At 35.7% G+C, this 12,520-nt stretch overlaps 1 protein-coding gene across 2 annotated transcripts; it reads right to left on the bottom strand.

Moving 5' to 3' along the window:
* Positions 1-1,339: 1,339 nt before the first annotated feature.
* Positions 1,340-9,534, bottom strand: LOC106666586 (glucose dehydrogenase [FAD, quinone]-like). 2 transcript variants are annotated; one of them, XM_014393872.1, is made up of 3 exons: positions 9,451-9,534; positions 8,353-8,580; positions 1,340-3,523 (listed from the first exon to the last, which is right to left on the bottom strand). In XM_014393872.1, the coding sequence occupies exon 3, from the start codon at positions 3,505-3,507 to the stop codon at positions 1,645-1,647; it is 1,863 nt and encodes a 620-aa protein (XP_014249358.1). In that variant the 5' UTR covers positions 3,508-3,523; positions 8,353-8,580; positions 9,451-9,534; the 3' UTR covers positions 1,340-1,644. The 2 variants fall into 2 exon arrangements, with proteins under 2 accessions (XP_014249358.1, XP_024083818.1); XM_024228050.1 differs by having other exon boundaries at positions 1,340-3,519.
* Between the last annotated feature and the right edge of the window lie 2,986 nt (positions 9,535-12,520).

The following is a 12,520-nucleotide window of genomic DNA, read 5'->3' as shown; positions in this document are numbered from 1 at the left end:
TAGAGAACACAAATCCGAAAATCTCCTAAATCTAGCAACGTCGCTGCCGGCTCCTCCTCCTATCACTACTCCAACCGCTGATAAAGCTTCCACCCAAAACCATCAAAGCCGATAAATTTGGCAACGCCGCCGCCGCCGCCGCCGCTTCCGTCTCCGCTTCCCCCTGCCAATCCTGCCTGATCTGGCTATATCGCCGCCGCCGCTTCCTGTGACCGATCATACATACTTCCCCATTACTTACATCCATACTTACATGGAAGTGAAAAATTATTATAAATATGGTGGGCGGTCAGTGTGATTCTGTCAAAGTTCCATTCGTCCAGTGAAAAGGCTAATTAATGTGCGTGCTAAAGAACTCGAATCCTATCTATGAAGAATATGCTACCTTGTTTGCTCGTATCGAACCTGCTTTGATTAGTTGCACACTGTACCAACACTCAAGAAAGTTATTAACATTTAGGTGACGCTGCTTGCTGCTCGTGCCAAAGTTAAAAAGTTTAAAATGTTTTCTTTTCCCAAAAACCCAGTAAACCCTCCTGCTTCCGGAAATCTCCAATCATCTCTCTAGCAGACTAGCCCAATTGTCTTTTTGTCGTCCAGTCCTGCATCCAATTCTCTTCCTTCTCCCTTCCTAACAGTTTTTGCGTCCGATTGAGTTTACTTTTATTAATTACAAAACATCGCATTTGTATTGCGACTAACAATACAACATATCACAATTAATTAAGGTTTTTAGTTGAGATAAAAAAGTCAATGGCACGAACGGGATTCGAACCCACGATCTTCGGCTAGATACGCCGCTGCTCTACCAAGTGAGGTATCGTGACCTCGATCGACTCGGACACTAATTTCCCATCTCAACCGCACCTTTTGAATTTTCCCTCCTTTTTGCCATTTTTCAAATGTCGTGTATTCGGATTGGATTCTCGGCGACAAATGAAATGGCCACGGAGAGCTTTAGTGAAGTATACTTCATTTAAATTCATTAATTTCGTGGTCAAGCGGACCACGAAATTAGTGAATTTAATACAACATATATTTTCTTTTCAATTTTCCAGTTTGGATATTTTAAATAATTGTATACTGGCCGGAGAAACAATAAAAGATCCATTACAAGGCGATTCATTTTCTTCAAACATTTCATTAAATCTAAGGAATCATAAAAATGCAATGAGTAAGTATTATATAAAGAATAATCAAATCCATAATATATCATTTCAGATGAAAAAAAAAAGTTTTAAATTGTTTTTGACCATTTTTTTAAACCAAACAAATTGTAATATAAAAGGGTTATGTTCTGAGAATGATAAAAAATATATTAAAAAAATTCATAAATAAGTATATTATAAATTAATTTATGTATTTTATGCACTGATTACACTAAAGTATTACATTTGTATGAATCTTTATTAAAAGTACAATTTTTGCAAATTATTATAAGATTCGTAATGCTCTTTCATGCTTTTGATTTGATTCGACAACAAACAATGTCAGTCTTCCTCCCAAAAACTCACGAAAAATACAACATAATTAAATTAATACATTTTACAGTACAGTCCTTCATTTTATAGGAAAATAAATTGTTATAAAAAAATAAATACTAAACAAAAACAATTGCAAAATAGTTGAACTTAAAAGACCATCTTAAAAAAATAACTCGTGATCTTCTTTGATTATATCTGCAGCCTTTTCTCCAATCATATATGATGGTGCCATTGTATGTCCTCCTGTTATCGTCGGCATGATTGAAGCGTCGACGACTCTAAGTCCTGACACGCCATAAACTTTAAGCCTTGAATTCACAACAGCGGAAGGATCAGTTGGCGGACCCATTTTGCACGTGCCGCACTGGTGATGAAATTGTGAGGTCAGGTCTCTAACAAAGCAAGCCCAGTAATCATCAGAGCCGAATAAAAGATGTTTACAATTAGGTAATTTTTTATCATGAAGTTTAGCACCGATAGATCTCATCGCGGGTGTTTTTGTAAGTGCTACTGCCGCTTTGATACCCTGCACGACGACATTAAGATCTCTAGTGTCATTCATAAAATTATTGTAAATTAACGGAGGTTTAAATGGGTTTTTACTGTCAAGCTTGACGCTTCCTTTACTTAAAGGGTACATGCCCATAACCCATATAGAAAATGTTGCATTTGGTTCTATCTCCTTGTAAACGGAATTGTACACATCGTCTTTGACATCGAATGTTTTTCTTAAATTAGCTCCATCATCCGATGCATAAGAAGTTGAAATTTGAACCAATTCTATATCGGGAAAGTCTCCAGATTCTGCATAGGAAGATTTGAGATAGGCCAAAGCTTCGCACCCAGCGAAGCTAAGAATAGTTTGACCAGTTCGTTCCCAATTCCACATAGTAATTGGTAAAGACAAGATTTCCTTGCCTATATCTGGAACAACACCTTTATTTGCAATGAACGCGAGTGACGTCGTGCCAATATGCTCTTGGAGATTTTCCCCTACAGGAAGATGAGCGATTACTGGTATTCCTTTCTGTACAAGGTGCTCTTCTGGTCCTACACCTGATAACATCAGAAGTTTGGGCGTGTTAAAACTTCCAGCAGACAAAATGACTTCTCTTTTGGCTCTGACAAACCTCTTTTTTCCTTTTTTAACGAATTCTACACCTATCGCCAATTTTGTTATTGGATCGATAATGACTTTGGTAACGAGTGACTTTTGACTGATGTGCAAATTCGGCCTTTTCGAAACAGGGGCTAAATACGCTTTGGATGCACTGCACCTTTTACCATTACGTATAGTCGACTGAATTCGGCTGAATCCGATGTGATGTCCTTCTGAGTTGTAATCGGTCAAATTGTAACCACTCTGAACTCCGCCTTTCAAAAACTTTTCACTCAGTTTAGTTTTATAATTTGTATACGTTATGGTCACAGGACCATCGGTGCCATGTTGGTCAGAGTCCCTCAACTCTGGAATCTGCATATCCTCCAATCGTTTGAAATATGGGAAAACTCCTTCCCAGCCCCAACCCGGATTACCCGCTTCCTCCCAGCGATCAAAATCTCGACGATTACCCCGTGTGAAAATCATCCCGTTTATAATCGTCGCGCCGCCGATACCTTTGCCGGAAGGCCATGTACATCGTCCATCTATCATACTCCTGCACACTCCTTTACGTCTTTGTGCTTTGTACTTCCAGTTGTACTCAGAAAACAGCATGTACGTCGAAAAAGCGGGTGCGTCTGAGTATGGGTTTTCTTCGGCACCTGCCTCCAGCAATAGCACACTAACGTATGGGTTCTCAGACAATCTGTTAGCTAACACACAACCCGATGGGCTTGCTCCGACTATCACAAAATCGTATTCTTCGAGTATTGGTAAATTTCCAAAATAAACGTCCTCCCGGAGTCTCAGCCTTGTTTGTTTGTATTTTGATATTATTGCTTGCGGTAAAAACGCTTCCCCAATTTTGATTGCAGCGAATAATACAGCAAATACCATACACAGACTGTCGGGCTTCCTCATCCTGAGAAAAAACTAGCTGAAAAATAAACAAAATTATTTTTATTATTATTACAAGTTTATAGATTACATGTTAGGTTAAAGTGTTGAAACATTTAGTCATGTACAAAGCTTAAAAAACAACAACAATCTCTAATTAAGGAAAAGACGTTGCAAAGATAAGAAAACCACTGATAAATTTATAAAATCAAAGAAATTGTAAGTTATTATTATTCAGATATCGTGAGATGCGGTCTGGTGTGATGTAGGTTTCAGAAAAATATTTTCTTTGTCGTGCCAACGTTTCGATCTTTTATTGAGCCCTGAAGATGATCTCAATAAAAGATCGAAACGTTGGCACGATAAAGAAAATGTTTTTCTGAAACCTACATCACACCAGACCGCATCTCACGATATCTGAATAATTATCGATCAACGGTCACTAATCTCTAGACGTAAGTTATTATGTTACAGTAAGATAAAACAGGGCAAATCTTTATAAGCGTTACAAGCAATTCTGTTGTCTTAATGAATTTTATTCTAGAAGAGTGAATATAATTAACCCATTAGTTACACATTTATCCCAACATTACCTCATTAGAGAGGAAAACGCAAGGCTTTTTTCTCTTAGAGGATTGTCGAGGAGAGAGGTCTGGTTGATAAACGATCGGATTACGGTCCAGGTTATTATGGAAGCGTCTGTATCGATTTCTAGTGGTTTCGAGGACAAATGAGATTTGAAGTTCTGTTTGGATAGTAAGGTTGAATACGAAGTAGGAATCTGGAACGCTTGATTGAGCCCCACAGTTAATTCTGTACGTCTAAATTGGTTGTGATGTGTAACTGAGGTGTGCGTTTGGTAGCAAGAGTTTTGATCTTGATAAACTTTTGAGTAGTTTATATCGCCTGTTTTATACTTTTGAGTCGAGTGTGTTTGACGATGTATAGCCCAAGGCAACTTAACATTGATTGGTGAGAGAGGAACAGAGTTGTAGTAGATTGGAGGATTGTGATAGGGTTGGTACAGTCTTGGAGGTTTCTTAATGCCACTATTGGAACTGGATATCCAGAATACGGTGAAAGTGATATTTTCACATTTTGTACGTTTATTTTCATTTTTCATCACCCACCCACCCACACCCACTTGAACTACTGAAGGTATGTGTTCTAGTAAGAGAGCAAATGCGATATCCGCATAGGTGGTAAGGAAAATTCCATAAATGGTAGGACTGTCTGCGGTGTATACTGCGTAGACTGTAGAGTGTGGATTCTATTGTGCAATACCTGATAGAGAGGAACCACTCACTTATGGCTTGTGTCTGTTCGTTTATGATTGTAAGATCAGGTAGTAGACAAAAAGTAGAATCCTCTTAAGCCTCCCGTGCATCATATCAGATGGAAGGATTAAACATTTCTGAAATTAGGGTTTGTGTGTTGGGATAATCGTTGTGAAACTCCTTGTAGCTGAAGTTGGCTGCTTAATGGATATAATGGTTATGGAGGTCGTTGTTAGTTATGAGGTTGTATACTTTGGAAGTTGAAACGTTCGTTGAGCTTCGATGCCGTATATTCAAATGGGTCTCAGAATAGTAATACGTGATGTTCGTTCTGCAGAGTCAGTTTTAATCGTTTTTCCAGCAGTCTTTTAAGAAGTTTGAAGGTCTGTTTAGTCCTCACCATCCCTAACCATCGCTTACAATACGACTTGCATTTGTAAAGTCTGATCCTTTAATGCTTGAACCATTCTTCCAAACAGGAATCTGGGTTTGCTGAAAAACTGTCGATATGTATGAGCATACAGGGTTTACTGTGTCTATAGAGAGAGAATAGAGAATGGAACCAAGGATTTACGGAACACCTTCCGCTTCGGCTTGGTTGATGGGTTCGTAATTGTAAACTAAAAATTAAATATTTTTCTAAGGTGTGGTGTTTAGTGATCGTTAGTTAATATTATTTGGAGATCGTGAGATGCGGTCTGGTGTGACGTAGGTTTTAGAAAAACATTTTCTTTATCGTGCTAACGTTTCGATCTTTATTGAGACACAGAAAACAAACACTTTGAACTCTGAAGATGATCTGAATAAAGATCGAAACGTTGGCACAATAAAGAAAATGTTTTTCTAAAACATACGTCACACCAGACCGCTCTCACGATCTCCAAATAATTTTTTCTAAGGTCGTTTTGCGTTCTTTTTTTTTAATTTTTAATTTTCATTTATTTATTTTCTTGGCTAATATATCGCATATAAAGTTAAAATAGAAATGTCTCCGATTTAAAAATGAAGTGTTGGATTGGAAATTAAACGGATGAATCGTAGACCTACGAAGAAAAATAGATTTATTGATCTCCATTCGTTAAAGTCATCATGTTTAATAATGTAAGAAGGCGTTTATATTTGTTAACCATTAGAAATAGTTTCAAAGTCCAGATGAAAAGATTGGATGAAGATTTTTCGAAAAAATGACGATGGAACTTTGTGTTTCTCTTTCCTTTACGTTCAGGAATTTTAATCACATGGAAAAACAGGTAATTTTATTTTTTTCTTCTTCCATCCCATACTCGTCTGAGCGTCAACTTTTTTTTCTAATTTTTAATTAATTCTACAAGGTCGATCTGTTTAATTTTACGCAACAAAGGGGAATACCTAACTACGCCATGAACTCATTTACAAGAAACCTCTTTATTCAATATTGAAATAAAAATTTTTATTGCTTATTATTATTTTAATAATTAATTCATATTTATTTAGTGGTCATAATTGACCATATTACTTATAACAATTAATTATTCTTTTTATCTAAGGTTTTTGGTTGAGATAAAAAATTAGTGTCAAGAGGGGATTTGAACCCGCGACCTTCGGTTCAATATGCCGCTGCTCCAACCACTTGAGCTATCGTGACTTCGATCCTCTCGGACACCAACTCGTCACCTCAACTTACAACCGTTCGAATTTTCCCTTTTTTTGCCATATTTTCAAATGTTGTGTAATCAGGTTTCGATTCTCAGCGACATGAAATGGCCATGGGGAGCTGTTAGTTAAGTAATTAGGTCTTTTAATTATTAAATTAATCCATATTTGTTATGTTGTCATAATTGTCCATATTACTTATTTCAATTAATTATTCTTTTTATCTACGGTTCTTGTCTGAGATGAAGTCACGATAGCTCAATTGGTTAGAGCAGCGGCGTATTGAGCCGAAGGTCGTGGGTTCAAATACCCTCGTGACACTAATTTTTCATCTCAACCAAAAACCTTAGATAAAAAGAATAATTAATTGGAATTATTTTAAAAGCTCATTTACAAGAACCTTCTTTGTTCAATGTAGAAATAACAATTTTTATTGATTATTATTATTTTAAAAGATTAAGGAAATTCTGAAAACAATTTAAAAGGAGTAATTTAACAAGACCGAAATCGGTAAGAAACTCGTAACAAAACAGGTAAATCTCATAATTACATTATATTTTTGGATACACAAAGATTAAATCGAACGAAACTGTCCTTGTGTTACTTATTAAATATTACATAGTTTTATTTTGAGAACTGTGCGGAGTCAGAAGTACTAAAGACCATAAGTCATTAAAGTCTTCTTTTCCTCCTGCGCCAAATGCCGTCCGACGGAATATACATACGCTCGATAGGCGAACATATTAAATCTTGTCGAAGGACTGCTTTTATTCCCTCAAATTATGAAATTTACGAATACAAACTGTTTTTAGCGGTAATGACTTTTCACTTTACAACGGTATGTTTAGTGCTAAATATAAAATTAAAAAGTGTCTTGTCAATCATGAACATCAAGAAGTCATTGAAAGGTTTATATTTATCACAAACTTCCAAGCTATGAGACTCCGGTGTGTTGTGCACCAAAAGCGGTCTTGAAAAAAAAAACAAATGTAGCAAAATTTAGGAAGAGTACGACACATCACACAAATTTTGATCTAATTTCGAAGGCGGAAAACCCATAAAAAACTATGTGGAAAATAATCAATTCCAAACGAATAAACTGCGATATAAAAGCAAAATGCACCCATACGTGATAGCACCCAATGAATTTAATAACTTCTTTATAAATGTAGGTAAAAATGAGACAAAAAACAAAAATCTACAATATGTACAAAACCAAAGAATAAATTTGTGTTTTGAAAATAGTATAAAGTTTTATTTTGAGAACTGTACGGAGTCAAAAGTACTAAAGACCATACAGCCATTAAAAAATAGATCAGCCAGTGATTATTTTCGGCCGGAATGTCGCAATTTCGCAATTCTAAAACAGAGGTTATTTCTTTCAATTAATTAATCTTTTTATGTAAAGTTTTGGTTGAAATGAAAAAGTTAGTAACACGAGCGGGTTTCGAGTGGTAGATCAGCGGCATATTTAGCCGAAGGTCTTCGGTTCGAATCCCTCTCTTGACACTAACTTGTTCAACTCAACCAAGACTTTTTTTAACATGTTCCCTTTACATAGATTACATGTTTATCTTATAGTGATAAATAGTGTAATATATTGAAAATTTTAGTAAACAACAACTTAACGAATCAATAAAGTATTTTAAAATAACACGACATCTAATTAATAAGTCATTTTTCATCTCAACCAAAAACCTTAGATAAAAAGAGTAGAATAATATCCACACAACAAATTTAAACACACTACACGCAGGACAAAAAGAAACATTTCAAATAATTTTCCGAGTCTTCACATATTGTGTTTGATATATCTATTTTGATCAAAATTAAGAACGTTAAACTTTTTAGCGCAATGAAATTTTTTTAATAGTTATTAACTTCAAAAAAATGCACATATTTAGTTAAAACCACATATCTGCACCATATGTATAGGCAAGAAATAAGTTTATATGCTTACCTGTTTTCCTCAATTCGTTCAATTACAACACTTAAGTAGTTAAGAACGTTGAACTTTATTGCGCAATTACAATACAATAAAATTGTAATTCGAAGAAAAATTATACTAATTTGTATTCACATGAAATACTAAATGTTCGTGTGTTGCAAATATATCACGTGTCCGAGGCTTCGTCCCATCTCGATCCACTTTGAATGAGAAGGAAGGATGTGCGATCTTTTCATGTAACTGGAAAAAGAAATTGAGAAAATTCAATAGCTCCCAGTTTTCCTATGATTAGGCATTTTTGAGATACCTTCACAAATGTGTAGTTTTTAGCGACCGCTAATTAATAATTATTTAGAGATCGTGAGATCCTCTCTGGTGTGATGTATGTTTAGAAAAACATTTTCTTTATCGTGCCAATTTATTGAGATCATCTTCAGGGCCAGGGATTTATAAACATTGTTTAAATTATACAAATGCATCTAAGATGTGAAAATGAATCTATACAATGATGTACACAACATAGAAATTTTAGGTGTAATCAAAGTATTTGTATCTACACAGAAAACACGCACTTTGAATGAGTGTTTTATACTTTGGTTAGGTTTAATCAGAGTGTTTGCACTCACTCAAAGTGCGTGTTTTCTGATTACAAATACTTCGATTACACCTAAAATTTCTATGTTGTGTACATCATTGTACAGATTCATTTTCACATCTTAGATGCATTTGTATAATTTAAACAATGTTTATAAATCCCTGGCCCTGAAGATGATCTCAATAAAGATCGAAACGTTGGCACGATGAAGAAAATGTTTTTCTAAAACTACATCACACCAAACCGCATCTCACGATCTCTAAATAATTATTCCTTCACAAAGTTGGAAAATATCAAATAAAGTCATTTTACAAACAAAAAGTCCATTTTTTATTCAAGAATTAATTTACTTGAGAAATTAATTTTCAAGAAAGAACATTTCAAAAATAAAATAAAATTGTTACAATTTTTATTTTTTAAATTTTGTGCGCTCGATTTTGTACAAAATTCACCAAATTTGATTGTAAGGAGTTAATTTTTGGAAAAATCGTAAAAGAGATGTTTTTCTTACTCACCTCTTTAGTGTTCTCTCTGCTGCAACTCTATGTACCTTGCGTTCCAGACCTTACAGATTCCTTAATTTAGTGGGGAGGATCACACGAGTATTGACCCCGACTCCCCTCCAATTTCAACTTCAAGATCACGCGAGTTTTCTTTCTCGACGATGTCTATCCAATTTTCATCGGGGTATTTCTCCGAACGGTGGTAGGCCGTAAACCGCCAAATATTGTTCCTCCTTACAATTAAAAGAGGGTAGAAAAAATTTATATGGATAATTCGAGAAATACTAAGAAGGAGAAGAAGAGAAGAAGGAAGACTAGGTTGCATCTTTTTCATTTGCCATCTTTATTTATTAATCTTCAGATATAAAATAAAATACATTAAATGTGGTAATTGGATAAAGAAACAATAAAAAATGTTTTTTTACGAATATTCGCCACAGCAGAGGTCATATCACCCAGCTGGGGTGCCGGTGTTTTTGAAAAAAAGTCGGGTTCGAATGCAGGACCGCTGGATTCGAACCCAAGACCTTTACCATGAGAGCCGTGTCAACGCCTAAACCGTTGCGACCACGGACCCCTTTGTAAACGCTTCTTAATAAATTCAAACTCTTAGACAGAATTTTATTGGACAAACGTTTTTCATATTAAATTCACTAGTTTTCGTGGTCCGCTTGACCAATTAATATCTTTCAATTAATTAAGGTTTTTAGTTGAGATAAAAAAGTCAGTGTCACGAGCGGGATTCGAACCCACGACCTTCGGCTAGATACGCCGCTACTCTACCACATGAGCTATCGTGACTTCGATCCACTCGGACACGTGTAATCTATTTGATTCTCGGCGACAAATGAAATGCCACGGAGAGCTTTAGTGAAGATGTACTTCAGTTTAACCTACTAAATTCACTAGTTTTTGTGGTCCGCTTGACCAATTAATATCTTTCGGTTAATTAAGGTTTTTAGTTGAGATAAAAAGTTTTTCATCATGAGAGTTTTTCATATTCTAAATATTCTAGCCTTCTGATGATTTTTTTTATCCCGAAGGTTTCATTTCTTCTATTCTTCGACTTTCAAACGGTATACGATGTTTTTACCTTGTCGTTACATTAACCTAGTCCTTTATGTCATTGTTTTAAGTCGATTTGTTTCAATATCTCTTAATAAATTCAATTGATCTAGAAGATTGGAATCCTTTATCTGTTATGCATCTTCTTAATCTTTTATTTGCAATACATCCTTTAGAACGGATGAACTCGACCAAGTTTTGGCACGCGCGCATCGAATTGGTTGCTGAGCGAGGAAGATCTCACAAGAACATTACAGAGGTGCTTACATAATCGAAGAACATGTAATTGCCAATTGCCCATTTTATTTTTTTTTTAATTTTCTGTTGTTTTTTACTTTGAAACATGTGATATACCATGGTAATGAACCAGCCAGCCCTTGATCCTCATCTTCAAAAATTGGTGAGTTCGATAAGTGGCCAATAAAATAACAAAATACCGGCCACGGTCAATTCATTGAGTAAATGCCCATTTCTTTTTCCTGATCATGAAATTTTGCATCGTGATGTGAATTTTGTATCCCTAGATATCAAGGCTAAATAAAAAATAAAATAGAGCCCTATAAACCTTCAGGTCAAAACGGCTGAAAAATAATCTCATGCTCTTAAACGGTTCTTAAATAAATCCACACCTTCACAAATTTAATGAGAAGATTAACGCAAATTAGACAGAATTCATAATTACGTTAAATCGAACGCCTATTAGGCGGAGGTGAAATGGCGAATTTTCACATAAGAATTTTAGCGATTTGGGATATCCTTTTAACTAATTAATACTTTCCGTAACTACTTTCACTATTAGGTCACTGACCACAAAGAGATAATTTTGGGAGAAACCTTTATGAAGGGTGAGAAAAAAAAGAGTAAATCTCCATTGTGCCGGACAGATATCTGTCGAATTCAGGGGAATTCAAGAGGAAAAAACAACCAGCACGACCACGACGGCTTTTAGAAAGTCCCAAAACCAACGAGGGCAAGTTTTTCCTCTTTATTTTTAAAAAGTTTGCACCTTCTGTGTTTATTTTAAAAAAATTGACGACGTGTGTAAAGTTTCTTCCAGTTAAAACTAACTTTTTATGCCAATGAGAAGGAGTAGTGGTTTAAGCACTTTTTGGAAAAAGCAGGGAATTTAATGTCTTCGGTTTCTCACCATTGCTGAATCCAAAGTTCACAAGATAAACAGAATCGTTAAGTATGACTTTTTGAGGTCAGCAGGGTGATAAACTTGATCGACAAGGCTAACCAATTAGACAAAAACGGCATATATACAGTAATAATGCGGAAACAAATTCATCGGACGACAAGAAAATTATAAGACACAAGCTGATAGACAATACCGACGCACTGCTTCCACATTTATCGACGAGCATACAAAAAAGAACAGGATAAACAGAAAACTACACTGATTATGGCAAAAGGCAATACCAAAACAGCGAAGATATGCACTCCAAAATTTTCGGACCAACCGTTCGTACGAATTCTTCCATGTCCGTGTCCTTCCAACTCCATAGCTTCTCCAGAGAGAAAATTTTCACGAACCTCTGTCATCTGAAGTCCTCAAACCAAACCAAGACTCGTCTGAAAACAAGAGTCTCGCTCAGTCCCAATGATTCTTGAGAAATTTAACAGAGCCTGGTCCTCGTCTAGGTTTTGAACTGATCTCCCTGAATTTAAGCGGCTATCAAAATTTCTTCACCTTAAACGCGCAGGTGGTATCTGGGCCGATTGCAATCAATGCCTGGCCTAAACATCAATAACTCTTACGTAAGACACTCAGCACCACAAAACCTTAAAGCTTGTTCTGTGATGTCTGGGCATCTAGACTTCTTCCATCTTTCCATAACGATTCAAGCAGAGTCCCCATTTACAAAAGAACCGTATACTCAAACTGCCACACTTATCTAAATTATATCAAAATATCAAAAGCGTGGCAACGACAGAGGAACTGAGAATCGGGCAGTAGAAAAAAGCATACAGCTACGGCTGGCCTTACCAAATCTTTTGACACAACTGACATGAT

The sequence above is a fragment of the Cimex lectularius genome, unplaced genomic scaffold, assembly GCF_000648675.2.
Source record: "Cimex lectularius strain Harlan isolate CLEC.00 unplaced genomic scaffold, Clec_2.1 scaffold173, whole genome shotgun sequence".
Lineage (NCBI taxonomy): Eukaryota > Metazoa > Arthropoda > Insecta > Hemiptera > Cimicidae > Cimex > Cimex lectularius.
The sequence above is the reverse complement of the archived record's forward strand: the minus strand, read 5'-3'. Positions and strand labels throughout refer to the sequence as shown.

Bases quoted from the DNA above. Each gene is read 5' to 3' on its own strand.
- LOC106666586 (XM_014393872.1), bottom strand. From the start codon at position 3,507: ATGAGGAAGCCCGACAGTCTGTGTATGGTATTTGCTGTATTATTCGCT.